Source organism: Boleophthalmus pectinirostris, unplaced genomic scaffold (assembly GCF_026225935.1).
Source record: "Boleophthalmus pectinirostris isolate CB_2022bp ecotype Guang Dong unplaced genomic scaffold, ASM2622593v1 HiC_scaffold_9, whole genome shotgun sequence".
Taxonomy (NCBI): domain Eukaryota; kingdom Metazoa; phylum Chordata; class Actinopteri; order Gobiiformes; family Gobiidae; genus Boleophthalmus; species Boleophthalmus pectinirostris.
Genome location: NW_026571541.1, coordinates 27171582 through 27185958, shown reverse-complemented (window position 1 = coordinate 27185958; position 14377 = coordinate 27171582). Strand labels below are relative to the sequence as shown.

The following is a 14377-nucleotide window of genomic DNA, read 5'->3' as shown; positions in this document are numbered from 1 at the left end:
AGGCCTGGGGCAAGAAGACTCACATGGGCCCCCCTCGAATATTAATTAATAGGTAGCGATTCCAATTCTGGGCCTCTAACAGTATTTATTCATCATAGTATAGAAAAATAACAAAATGTTCCTGATAAGTGCAAAAGAAAAAGTACTCATGTTTAGCAATGACCCCCAAAGCGACTGTTCCATCTCATTTATTGAACGATGAGTCAATATAGCATTAACTGTGACAGGCCCAGTATTAACAGCACGACTTGGAAATCAGCTCTTCCTGTTATTGTAAATATTTATTGGCTTGCAGGTTTTGTGTTTTGCAGTTTTTTGACCTGACATCTGATTTTGATTTAATTTTGGGTGATATCAGTTGCACAGATTCATATTTTCATTTTGATAAACTGCGGATGTTCTGAGAATGAAACGTTTGGGGATTTTGGATGTCTTATTTTCTCAAACGCACTGGGGTTGCGTAGTTGTACCTCTTAGTTTTGCAAATCATAATTGTTTTCGAGGGTGAGAAATATTATTATGAAGCAATATCACTAATTAATTTGGGTTTTCTTCCCATCATTAGTAAGTGGTAAATTGCAAAAGCTTAATTTTGCCATTACAATGAAATTTTGATTTGATGAACCTTACTATAATTTACTCCCACCTCTATTTTATTTTTATTTTGAGTTTTTATTTTATTTTATTTTTTTATATTTTATTTTATTTATTATTTTTTTTTTTTTTTATTTATTTATTTTTTTTATTTAGCACATTTGTTAAATTAACTTCTACTTAAAAACACACAGTCCTTTAATGCAATACTGTGGGACATTCCAGGCAAAGCAAATAGAGGAGCCCCCACCAGAAAAGTTCCATAGTGTAGCTTTAAGCAAAATTATGGGAAGGCCTTATATAAAATGGCGTATTATGTAAAACTTTGAGTATTATTTTTGGACACTGCGCTACCATTTGTGATGATCTGCTTAGGCCATTGGTTTATTACGGACCCTTCCCAATTCCATCTTTAGTTTAAGTTTATTTGTTTTTGAATTTTGATCCGCGCTACGTTACTGGCCTCATTTAGTGAAGTTAACGTTTTCATACACACTTCGGAACGCCAAATAACAAACTCCGCTCTGTTTATCCACGTCCGTCCGGTCCACATTGAAATCTTAGGCTTGCACTTTCCACCTCTTAATACTTTCATATCCAGTTTTCTGTCAGTCACACACACAACGCATAAACTCAGCTGGAGGGGAGAGAACAGTTTGTCAAAGGTCCTATGTTACGCAAAGTCGACTCTTGAGAGCTTTTAGTCATGTTATAATGTTGTTACCTCATCAAAAATATACCCGGAGTTGTGTTTTGCTTCATTCACAGATGCTTGAGTAATCCTGGTTGATTAGTATGTCTACATCTCCAAAGCGCAAAATGCTGTGTCATGTAGCGGTAGTTTTCAAGTTAACAGCTGCATTTTACCTTTTGCTCAGTAGAGATTGGACTGAAATCAACCAAATGATTTAAATTAAGGTGTATGGAGTTTAAAAACAGTTCAGAAACAGTACATGAGCTCAAGGACAAGGTGTTTTCTGTTTGAGAGAAGAATTTTTGAGCCTAAATTTGCAGGGTTTGTGTGTCAAACATGTGTGAATGAAACAAAACACAACTCCAGGTACATTTTTTGATGAGAAAACGATTTTAAAGCAGATCAGAAAATGGTGTAATATGGGTCTTTTCAAAGCTCTAGCTAGTTTTCTCACGGAGGAAGCCGGGGCTCAGAAGTAGGCCACACTTGGCAGCTGTGTGGGGCTTCGTGAGAAGGTTTGAGAAGTGGTTTGAGAAGTGTTTTTGTCATAGCAGTGCGGTGAGCACAGGGCGCGTACCATCAGCTGATACACTTATCACAGTTTAACCTTGGTAGTTTCAATATGACTGCTGCGTGGTTGAGAAGAGATTCTAGAGATTGTGTGACTGGTGAAAGGTGCACTGTGTAGCTTCTCTGGTGGGAGTGTCTGCCTCCGTGGAGATGTTATTGCTTCACAACTATGGCATTAAACTTATCTATTTTACATTTATATAACTGCAGGTGTTTTTATTGCTCAAAAATACAAAGAAAAACACCAATTCCTTCTGTAGCAAGGTCTCTTTTCCAGAGATCAGACCTGTAACTTGGTCTAATCCTGTCTACATGGAGACAAGTTTAATAACATACTGTGGAACATTCCAGACACACCGATAACATTTGACAGACCCTCCTCCAGAAAAGTTACACAGTACAACTTGAAGTCAGAAGAGAGCATTTTTATACAGGGTGTGATGAAAAATTTGGCATCATTTTAAAAGCAATTATCTTGAAAAGTAATAAGTCAAGCTCAATGTTGATGTTGATGTTGGTCTACCAAATCCTTTAGCCTTGCATAAGCAGCCTTCCTCTTTAGGCTTTTGGTACCAAGTCCAAATTTGTTTGCCATTTGGTGAAGTTTTTCCAAATTTTGCATTGAAAGCTGCATAGTCTTGGGTGACACAAAATTACTTCTTTTGGAAAGCGAACAGCTCAACCTGAAAACAGACCAAAAAAATGAAACATTAAATATAAAATCTTGATCTTGTTTCTATACATTCTGTGAAAATTTGAGGTTATTTCAACAAGAATTGCCTGCAAAATGATGTAAAATTTTTTGGGTCCGTCTGGGAATAAATAGTATTGTAACGCTGCATATATAATCGTATACTCATCTTAAATGGACAGTGTGTAAAAAAATTCTATAAAAATTTGCATAAACGTGACCTTTGTGTGTCCCCGGTTATGAGATAAACATGTTCAAATCAAACGTAGATTTTACTGGTAACAATTATAATGCTGATTCGTTCTTAATTACAAAAACATTGGACATGATGGTCAAGTTGTTTTGTTTTGTTATCATTTCATGTGTTGCTTCTCAAGACAATTATGCAATCAAGAAGTTAAATGAGCCTCATGAGTCTCACATTTGGGTTGCCTGTTTCAACACTAAAAGAACTCTCTCTGATCTGACTGATGGATTGACTGACAATTACAAAAAAATAAAAATACAAAAATAATCATGTGTGTGTCTTCGATATGGCTCAAATTATGACATATCTTTTTGTTTCAGCGGCTGCTACTTTAAAGATGCGCTGTGTAACTTTTCTGTTTGAGGTTACACTACTACTACTGCATTTTATTACAGTGGCTGGGTCAGGGTTTCCAGGAATGTTTTTTTTATTGCTCAAAAATACATTGAAAAAGGGTGGGCTCCATGGAGATCGAAAAGTTGAACACTGTGGAACACTCAGCCAACGCATTAAAGTACTTCAACCAGAAAAGCTACACAAAGCGCCTTTAAGTAGAGATCTAACGTCACGGGCCTTTTGGAGAAAACTTTGAAGTTACATTTCCTCATTTAATTTATGCCTGAACGTAGATTCCCTGAAATAAGAGCTTCATTAGTGCAGCGTGGACATATTTTTTTTTTCCAACTCCTATAGCGCAAACTGAAAACCTACAATTGCCTCTAGTGTCTGTTTCTTCAAAAATATGAGAACTGCGATTCTAAAACAAATACCCCTCAAGACTGAATGCTATAATTAAGCTGTAATGAGCTATGGTGACGCAACATTGTTCATCTTAAATGCAGGGCAGGCGAACTTGTTCTCGGTTTTAAAAATACAAGCTTTTCCGTGTAGTTGGATCATTTCAGGATTATGGAGCGAGGTCATTACTTGTTTCTTCTTAATTCATATTTTTTCTGACAAGCAAGATCTGACCTGTAACGTGGTCTAATCTTGCCCACATGGTGATAGATAAATTTAATAACATACTGTGGAACATTTTTTCTGACAAGCTTTGCAGTTGTGATTTGGTTTGTGATTTGTTTTAACATTTTAAATCCTACAATAATTGACAAAAAAGACTCAAATATGAACTGACAAATTAAAGGTGCACTATGTATTTTATCTACTTGCTTTATTATTATTATTATTATTATTATTATTATTATTATTATTATTATCTATATTTAATGTGTTAATTTATATTGTGCCTACTTTGTGCAGCACTTTGGAGATTTTGTGTTGGTAAAATGTGCTATATAAATAAAGTTGGATTGGATTGGATGGAACTTTTTGGTTAACTCTACCTTACATTTATTAAATTACAGGTGATTTTACTTGCATGTCCACAGATCAGACCTGTAACTTGGTTTGGGGTCTCCGTGAAGATAAAAAGGTTTAATGCCATGCTGTGAAACATTCCAGACAAAGCAATAACATCTCATGGAGAAAAGCGTTTGACGGACCATCCACCAGAAAATGTACAGAGCGCACTAGGGATGCAACAATAACCGAAATATCGTGATATCGTGTCGTCAAAAGTCTCACAATGATATCAAATTACAAGTTCTTTTGCTTAAATTAATTGTTTTATAGTAGCAATAGCTTATAAACACAGGGAACTACATATCCCATGATTCATTTCAATGCAGACAACATGAAGAAAGTTGTTTTTTACTTGAATTCTTGGGATTATGATGGAAATAATTCACACCAAAATCTTGTCCAGGTATTTTAAAAGCAAAAAAAGTGTCCCATCTACAGTTATATCAGCCTCTTCAAAATATTGCAATAAATATCGTACCGTGAGATGCGTATCGAGATAGTATCGTACCGAGAGATTTGGATATCGCTACATCCCTACAAAGCACCTTTAATACATAATACATACAAAATAAGACGGGTTATTTAGTTGTTTTAGAGAAAGTTATGGTACTTCAAAACTGCAGTCGTTGCTATTTACTCTAGTACTCCTCTTTATACACATTGACGTAAACTACAACGTGAAAAGCATCGTGTTACTATGACAGATCCGCGCATGGTGTCAGCAGGTTATATCGACTTGTAGTAAAGGTTACACATGTACAGTGCGAGCTGGGGCGGGTGCTCTGGTGGGTGGGTGGGCGGTTGGGTGCGTGCGGTGCCAGTCAGGCGGAGGTCACGATGGGTCATGGCCCGGTCACAGCCATCTGCCCTCATGCTCCATTGATCGACTCACAGGAGAAAAGCTGCGTGTGTCTGCGGCGCTCAAGGGGAAGGATTACAACTACTACTGTAAACAACATCCTGCGATATGTACAGTACTACGGCGTACAGTAGAGCTTTGAACAACTGCAGTTTTTTTTTTTTTCAAATTTTATCTCAATGTTGTAATTTTTCTATTTAGTTTTAGTTAGAGACTGGACCAATTTTCTAAGAAGTTCATGCCATAAACAGTGTTATGAGTAAAATCCATATTATGTAAAGTTGCACTGAGGATTAAAAAAAAAAAAAAAAGATCTGTGGTATCTGCTTTAGATCTGGTGATTAGGGTTGCCAGGAATGTTCCACACTATAACTTATCTATCAAATATTTATTCCATTACGTGTGAAACGGTAATGTCTGTGTTCTCAAATAGAAATTAAATAACAAACGGTGAAGAATAGATGACCAAACTTGTAGTATTAAAACTTGTTGTGAGTAAAAATCTGTCAAAAAAGTCCGAGGCGTTCTGTTGAAATTAATAAAAGTCCTTTAATAATTACATGGGACAAGTAATTAAGAAAGGAAATGTTTTCAAATCCAATCAGATTTTTACTAATAAAAATTGTAATGATGATTTATTTGCAGTTGTTTGTATATGTGTTAAACTTTTGTGGGTTTACATTTTATGCTTTGATTCAAATTACATTGGAAATTTAGAGAAATCCTCCCTACATACCGGCCCAAAAATATTTATCACTGGATTCTAAACAAGTGGTATCGTCATCGGGAAAAAAAAAAAAAAAAAAACACAGATCAGACAATCCGTAGAATGAGCTGCTCCGTTTGAGGTTGCCAGATTGTACGACTAAAAGCAATAAACCAATAAACCTATCAAATATTTATTCCATTACATGTTTTTATTGCTCATTAAAACATTACAAAGGGCGTGCTTGCATCTTCACAGATTTGACCCATGAGTATTTCAAATGTTATCTCAAAGTTATAATTTTTCTGGGAAAATCCATATTATGTAAAAAAAAAAAAAAAAAAGACATTTCAATGTTTCTCAATCCATGGCATGCAGACCCAGTTTCTTACTACTACTTACGTGACAAAGTTTGCCACTGTATTGGAAAGTAAACTGTTAATTATCCAACCTCGTATCCCAGAATGCTTTGTAGTCTTATCTATACAACACCTAAATTGTAAAAATTCCTCAAATGCGCAGTATCTGATTTTGCCGTGGCCCAAAGTTATTCCTCACTTTCCTAACGCATTCCCAGCATCTTATATATTCACCACAGTGAGTTTATGAGCGCATTTCACAAATTTCAGAGGCCAGAGCAGAGTTTCATAATGACTGTAAAGCAAACAACAACTAGCATGCAAACAGAGCACTAACATTAGGTCTACTTCCTGGCACAGGGACCTAATTTTGACTCTTGGGCCTGGACCCTTTTACATCTTACTTTATAACATGAAAAAAGTGAATACAGCCCCTTTAAAGTTGCATTTTGTTACTTTTTTAGTGGAGATGTTTCCATGGAGATGTTATTGCTTTGTCTGGAATGTTTCACTGTATGGTATTAAACCTTTCTATCTTCATGGAAACCAAACCAGACCAAGTTACAGGAGATCAAAGCGCCTATTTTTCTAGGTATTTTTGAGCTATAAAAACATCGGTAATTGAATAAATGTAGGTTTGTAGGAGCTGTTTAAAGTCATACTGTGGAAATTTCCTGGCAGAGCAATGACATATCCATAGAAACAAGCAGGTGACGGACTTCTAACCAAAACGTTACGTCGTGCACCTTAAAAATCAAACCACTAAAGCAGTTAAAGAAGTATAAGTAACATGGCGGCTTTATAATTCCATAGACACTTGCGTTCAAAGTCCTAGATCTCATATTAAATCTCTACTTTGTGCCATTACAGGAAGAAGGAGTACATGTTGCGGCGCATGTCTGAGGTGGACAAACTGCTGAGCGAGCGCCACCTGTTCCACGGCACCTCTGCGGACGTGGTGGAGGGCATCTGCAAGCACAACTTCGACCCGCGCGTGTGTGGGAAGCATGCCACCATGTTCGGACAGGGCTCCTACTTCGCCCGCAAGGCCGTCTACTCACACAACTTCTCCAAGCGCTCGCCCAAAGGAGTCCACTGCATGTTCCTGGCCAAAGTCCTCACTGGCAGGTATGGATTTGCGGTTTGAAACGAGCTTCTTAGACAGTGTTCATTCTGGGGAGGGATAAAATGGTTTGTAGTCATTGGCAACACCTGTTATGGGAATATTTGAACTGTTAAAATATACAGTAGAGCAGCGTTCTGAACTACCTCTTGGAGCAGTGGAAAAGCTTTGTGGTCTTGCATTTAAAGGGAGTATTTGTGTGTAGTGTAGTGTTTTTCTTAAACATTAATGTCTGTGTTCTCAAATTTAAATGAAATGTGACGATGACCAGAAGGGTTGAAAGATCTTTTTTTGGACCGAAAATCGCAATCTCGGACAACGTGATTTTGGGAACGTCAAAGCCACGTTTTTTTGCAGTGTTCCTAAAGCCCAATTTTAGAGCGAAGTTTAGTTCTGCGTCGACTCAAAACACAATGCTGACGTTGTTTTTGATTTATGGGTCTGTCCCAAGGTCTATGTGCCGCAAAGTAATTCACCACCACAACTCTAGGAGGCGAGGATTTAAACATGGTGTTCGTGTAAAGTTTAACATGAACCATCTTCAACGCAATAGAAGCACAGAACAGACTCACCATCATCAGCACATCCTCTGTCACAGGAAGAACACTCCTATTGCATTGAGTCATGTCCTTTAGTGTAAGAGATTTGGTAGAGAGGAACAATCACAGCCCTTATTATCATTATATTAGTGCAGGACTCTGGTGTGATGTAAGTTTCTGTGATGTTTGCAAATATTCATGTGCACTGAAACTTGATTTGAAAAAAAACTTAAAAAAAATCTGAATCGCAATATCTGCCACAAAAATCGCAATTCAGTTTTCTTAAAATCATCCAAACTTGTAGTATAAAAACTGCTGCGATAGAGTAAAAAGCTGTCAAAAAAAGTCACTCTGGCCTGCACTTTGTTGGAATTATAATAAAAGTCTTTTCATAATTACATGGGACACGTAATTCACAAAGTAAATGTTTTCAAATCAAATCTTGCTTTTATTAATAACAATTGTAATGATGATTTATTCACAATTGCAGCTTTTGTGGGTTTACATTTTATGTTTTGGTTCAAATTGGATTGGGAACTTGGTGAAAATTTGAAAAATCCTCCCTAAATACCATCCAAAAAATATTTATCTCTGGATTCTAAACAAGTGGTATCGTCAATCGACAATCTGTATTATGAGCTGCTCCATTTGGGTTGCCAGATTGTACGACTAAAAGCAGACTTCAGGAAACCCAAAAGGATTTTCTATGTCATGGTGGGCCCTCAGTGTTTCTCTGTCCATTTTAGTTAGGTTCAGTTGTGATTATAGTCTCGTTTTTCAGCCAGTAATAGGCCGAGAGCATTTTTAATCTATGAACTCAGCCATAGAAAACATTACCCGGCGCTCTTTATATTTCCATTTCAATATTAGACATGGCCGTTGCGATCCACAGCTGTTGAAAATACTTTAAAAGCCATAAAACATACCAGTCAAGTTTCTTAGTGCAAACAGTTATATTGGATCTAAACATGCTATTATTGTCAGATGTGAGCTGGAAAGTACCATCACTTGAGTCCAGAATGAAGGCCTTCTCGGAGCCGTGTGTTTGGATGTGTTTACCCCAACCACCGTCTCTCCAACGCACAATGTCTCTCTGTGTCTGACCCCGGCGCTTCCTCCTCACCGCTAACCCATCTCCAATTCGATTTTCACAATACATCAACGTCCATTATTCCGGAGGTGGCTTTCCATAAACCATCCCTCACTCATCCATCGCGAGGCAAATGCTGAGGAAAACATGTAAAACAGCTCATTTGGCTGCACCCATCACCGGCGGAGGGATACACAAGGCCGAACCGCACCTGGATCTCATCTGTGCCAGTGTGCAGACTGAGACATTCAAACCAGACCTGAAGAAGATGTCTACTCTCCCCTCTCGACCAGATCTGGCACACACGCCTCTACCCGCTGTTCTGCCTTTGGGAAAAAAAAAAAAAAACTCCATTATTTATGACCCTGGAAAAGTGGAACAAAGGTTGATGAATTGCAGGTTTCCGAGTCTGGACTTAAATATTTTAGAAATGCAAAAAACAAACTTGGAACAATGCAATGGGTGTTTTATGTGGTTTACTTTAAGCATGTGAGTTCCAGAAATAGTAGCAGTTGTCAGTTCAGCGGTGAAAAGTGACTGGATGGCTTTAGATGTTGGATATTGTGCTATACAAGTGTAACTCCAATATCAAAATACTCGATTCTTTGACAAAATGTTTAATTTGTTTTACCGTTAATAGTAGAGTCGTGTTTCAAAGTTCAAAACCCAATTTCAATATGAAGGAATAGACTTGATACTCGATTCCGATGCCACAATGATAATAAAAATGTGTTTTATTTACACAGTACAATGTCGTTTTCAACATTAAATAATAGGGGTGTAACGATATCCAAGTCTCACGATACGATATTGTCACGGTATGAACCTCACTGTACGATATTTATTGCGATATCGTGGGAAAGCTCACGATATGGTGGGGAGGCTCACGATTAGGGATGTAACAATATCCAAATCTCTCCATATTTTTATGATATACATCTCACGGTGCGATATTTATTGCGATATTTTGTGGAGGGTAAACAGCTAAAACTGTGAATATGCTACTTTTTTCTCTTAAAATGCCTTTACGATTTAATTTAAGATTTAATCCAAAGAAATAAAACTTAAATGTGCTTAGAACTGTTATTTCTTCATGTAGTCTACACTGAAATAGAGCAAAGGATCATGGTCTATGTAGTTCCCTCTGTCTTTTTTAGCTGTTGCTGCACCATAACTCTTAATTTAAGCAAAGAGACTTTTAATTCTGTATATTGTGATGGTCCACGAACTTTGACGATATATCACCACAATATTTTGGTTATTGTTTCATCCCTGTGTAATACTTTTTTCTTTTATATTATTACCATGTGGTGTTATATCTGTGTAGCTCAAGGTCATTTTAATTCTGAAGCAACTTTTTTAGTATCGAAACCTGCTCAAATGAGAATCTAGTTTCGATACTAGATTAGTGTCTGATTTCGACACTTTACCTCTTTAGCACTGAGGTCATTAGTCAGCACGCAGAATCTACAGTAAGGACGAAACTAAACGGGGACAAAATAAGGATGGAAAAATAAATACAAAGACGTCAAAGAGTTCATAGAATGATTCAGACTTAGTAACTACTTACTGAAGGGGCAGGGTATTCATTAAGCATTCACTAAGCCTGAATCATTTACTTATTTGCTATTAGTAACGCTTGCTTTGCTGTATTAGAGCTATTTTTAGTGTACTTATTAGAAAGTGCTATCAAAATCTTTCGGCATATTAATTTCAAGTAAACTGAAAATAAAATACTAAATGTAATTCTGCTTGGTTAATAGGGATGTAAGAATAACCAAAATATTGTGATATCGTATTGTTAAAAGTCTCAATAATATCATAGACTGTCACTGAAACTACATATCCCATGATTCATTTCAGTGCAAACAACATGAAGAAATATGTTTTTTACTTGAATTCCTGGGATTATGACGGAAATTATTCTCACTAAAATCTTCTCAAGGTATTTTAAAAGCAATAAAGTGTTCTATCTATAATTATGTTAGTCTCTTCAAAATTTCGCAGTAAATGTCGTACCGTGAGATGCATATCATTATAAAATCATACCGTGAGATTTGGATATCGTTACATCCCTATTGGTTAATGCAAAAAGATGATACCCTCTGGTTGCTTAAACCTTTGTCACATTATTGTATTTAAAGTGGAACTAAACACCTAAACTCCCGGCAAGTCTGTGTGATGTCACCAACTACTTGAAATTGTCGTGGCCACTGGAGGCAGCACACTCTCAGTTTTTGATTCTTAATGACCAGAACGCTGCAAATTTACCAAGTTTGCGCAAAAACTTACATCTAAAACTGACTGGGACGTAACATTAACCAAAATATCGTGATATCGTTTCGTCAAAGTTTTCACAATAACATCGTGGACCATCACAATACATCGAATTACAGGTCTCTTTGCTTAAATTAAGAGTTCTGGTGCAGCAATAGCTTAAAAAAAAAACAGATGGAACTACATAGACCATGATCCTTTGCTCCATTTCAGTGTAGACTACAATAGATAATAGAAATAACAGTTTTAAACACTTTTAAGTCTTAGTTCTTTGGATTCTTGTCAAGAGTCTTGGAGTCTTGACAAGGCATTTTAAGAGGAAAAGTGACATTCAGAGTTTCGTTAGCCTCCACAAAATATCGCAATAAATATCGTATCGTGAGGTTTTTAAACCTGGACGATATCGTATCATGAGACTTGGATATCGTTACACCCCTTCACAGTTCAGTAGTGAAAAAAAGTGGTTTTAGTGTTGAGTTCCACTTTCAAATAACACTGAATAATATCAAAAATGGCCAAAATATAAATGGAAAACTTCATGATTTCGTTGTTTTTTTTTCTGTGTCTGTGCAGGTTTACAGTAGGAAACCCCTCCATGCGCCGCCCCCCTCCCATCAACCCCCGGGACCCCTCCAGCGACCTGTACGACTCCTGCGTGGACAACTGGGTGGACCCTCAGATCTACGTCATCTTCAACGACGACCAGAGCTACCCCTATTTCATCATCCACTACGAGGAAGTACCCACCACCGTCTCCGTTTGATCGCACCATAACTCTTCGCTCCGGACTGCGAACGAGTGCCAACATCTGCTCAGACTATGGAGAAAAAAAAAAAATAAAATCACGCTTTTTCTCAATCGATTTTTTTTTTTTTTTAATGGATCGATCTATCTCTTGATGATTCAAATCGAACTTCACCAAACGGAATACTTGAAATGCTTTGAAAGTCTCGGAGAAGGCTCGCAAATGGAACACATCTGTCGAAAAAAAAAAACGGGATCCAACGCGACTGGACTGCGTCAAGGAGGAGCAGACCAGATTGAACTGGAAACGACTGGACTGTAAACGGACTTATACTTACCACGTCGACAGGACAGACTAGCGTTCGGACATTGGACACGAAAAAAGGACTCGCCAACCCCCCTCGAATCCTCACGACTTGGTACTTTTCGGACTCTTTGACTCCCAAGTCTCTGCACTGCTGTAGACAGTAGCATCTTGCCAGTACTGTGAATGAACACGTGGTTGTATTACTCCAGGAAGCAACACACAGTGGCTTCCAACTTTTTTCGATAAACCCTTTTGTTTTTGTTTTTTTGTTTTCGTTTCTTTCTTACAAGTGTTTACCCATGGCCCTTATATTTTGTGCTGCGTGTTTGAATCTTCTTTAGTGGACATGATTCTTGTGGCCTGACTAAGATGAGCTGATAGGTTCGTTTGCATGCCTTGGCTCCTCCCCCTCCTCCTCTTTGGGCGGACGAGGGGGTCGGACACTGGCACCGTTCTGCTGCTGCGGCGTGGTGCACCCAAAAGTGGAGACTGTGGTTCTATCGAGACAAACTGTACAGATGTTCTCTTTGTTTATATTTGAGCTGTGTGCCTTTTGTTCATAAAAATGTTTATTTATGTGAAATGTAAACATTGATTAAATAAAAAATCCAAAAGAGAAAGTGACCAAATGGCTCGCATGTGCTTTATCCAAATAACGTTAACAGGCTGTGATTTCTGCGAGCCGTTCTGTTTATGTAATTACTTCATCTCATTGGGTTTGTGTTTGAGAGGGAACACAGAGACCTCTCCCTTGTTCTCTACGTCTGGCACACCCCGTACACTCCTCCTCTTTTCACTCCCCCTTTTCTCTCTGCGTTCTCTCTTTCCACGCCGCCCTGTTCTCTCCACCTTCTGATCTCTACCTTTGTTCTCTCACCCTTCATTTTCTCTCTCTGCTCTGTTCTCTCGCCCTCTGTGCCCGACTGTCTTTCTTCACTCTGTTTTCTCTCTCTGTCTCTCTGTTCTGTCTTTTCTCTACCCCTCTCATCTCTCATCTTCCCTTTGTTCTTTCTTCTCCTCAGTACTTGCTACCCCTTTATTCTCTCTTCCTTTGTTCTCTCATCCTTCATTTTCTCTCTCTTTTCTGTTCTCTCAACCTCTCTGTCTTTCTTTCTCCCTCTATTCGGTTCTCTCTCTCACCTTATGTTTCCTCACTTTCTCAGTTTTTCTTTTCTCTCTGTCTTTGTCCATCCCTCTGTTCTCTTACACGTTCTGTCCACTCCTCTCTTCTCTCTCCCTCTTTCCTCTCCCTCCTCTGCCCATCCTTCTCTTCTCTGTCCCTCCTCTACCCATCCCTCTCTTCTCTCTCCCTCTCTACCCATCCCTCTCTTCTCTCTCCTTCTCTGCCCATCCCTCTCTTCTCTCTCCTTCTCTGTCCATCCCTCTCTTCTCTCTCCTTCTCTGCCCATCCCTCTCTTCTCTCTCCTTCTCTGTCCATCCCTCTCTTCTCTCTCCTTCTCTGTCCATCCCTCTCTTCTCTCTCCTTCTCTGTCCACCCCTCTCTTCTCTCTCCCTCTCCTTCTCTGTCCATCCCTCTCTTCTCTCCTTCTCTTCTCCATCCTCTCTCTTCTCTCTCCTTCTCTGCCCATCCCTCTCTTCTCTCTCCTTCTCTATCCATCCCCTCTTCTTCTCTCTCCTCCTCTCCCATCCCCTCTCTTCTCTCTCCTTCTCTGCCCATCCCTCTCTTCTCTCTCCTTCTCTCTCTCTCTCATCCCTCTCTTCTCTTCCTCCTTCTCTCGTCCATCCCTCTCTTCTCTCTCCTTCTCTGTCCATCCCTCTCTTCTCTCTCCTTCTCTGCCCATCCCTCTCTTCTCTCTCCTTCTCTGCCCATCCTTCTCTCTCTCTCCCTCCTCCTCCCTCCTCTCTTTCTCTCTCCTTCTCTCTCCCATCCCTCTCTTCTCTCTCTCTCCTTCTCTGCCCATCCCTCTCTTTCTCTCTCCTTCTCTGCCCATCCCTCTCTTCTCTCTCCTTCTCTGTCCATCCCTCTCTTCTCTCTCCTTCTCTATCCACCCCTCTCTTCTCTCTCCCTCCTCTACCCATCCCTCTCTTCTCTCTCCTTCTTTGCCCATCCCTCTCTTCTCTCTCCTTCTCTATCCATCCCTCTCTTCTCTCTCCCTCCTCTACCCATCCCTCTCTTCTCTCTCCTTCTCTGTCCATCCCTCTCTTCTCTCTCCTTCTCTGCCCATCCTTCTCTTCTCTCTCCCTCCTCTACCCA

At 38.9% G+C, this 14377-nt stretch overlaps 1 protein-coding gene across 1 annotated transcript in view; it reads left to right on the top strand.

The window, feature by feature from the left end:
- Nucleotides 1–12791, top strand: part of tiparp (TCDD-inducible poly(ADP-ribose) polymerase) — a 45527-nt gene extending 32736 nt beyond the window's left edge. Inside the window, exons 6-7 of the mRNA XM_020937722.2 lie at nt 6953–7210; nt 11685–12791. Of these exons, the coding sequence (XP_020793381.1) occupies nt 6953–7210; nt 11685–11874 (448 nt within the window). The 3' untranslated portion in view covers nt 11875–12791. The remainder of the gene's footprint in view (nt 1–6952; nt 7211–11684) is intronic.
- Nucleotides 12792–14377: the final 1586 nt, after the last annotated feature.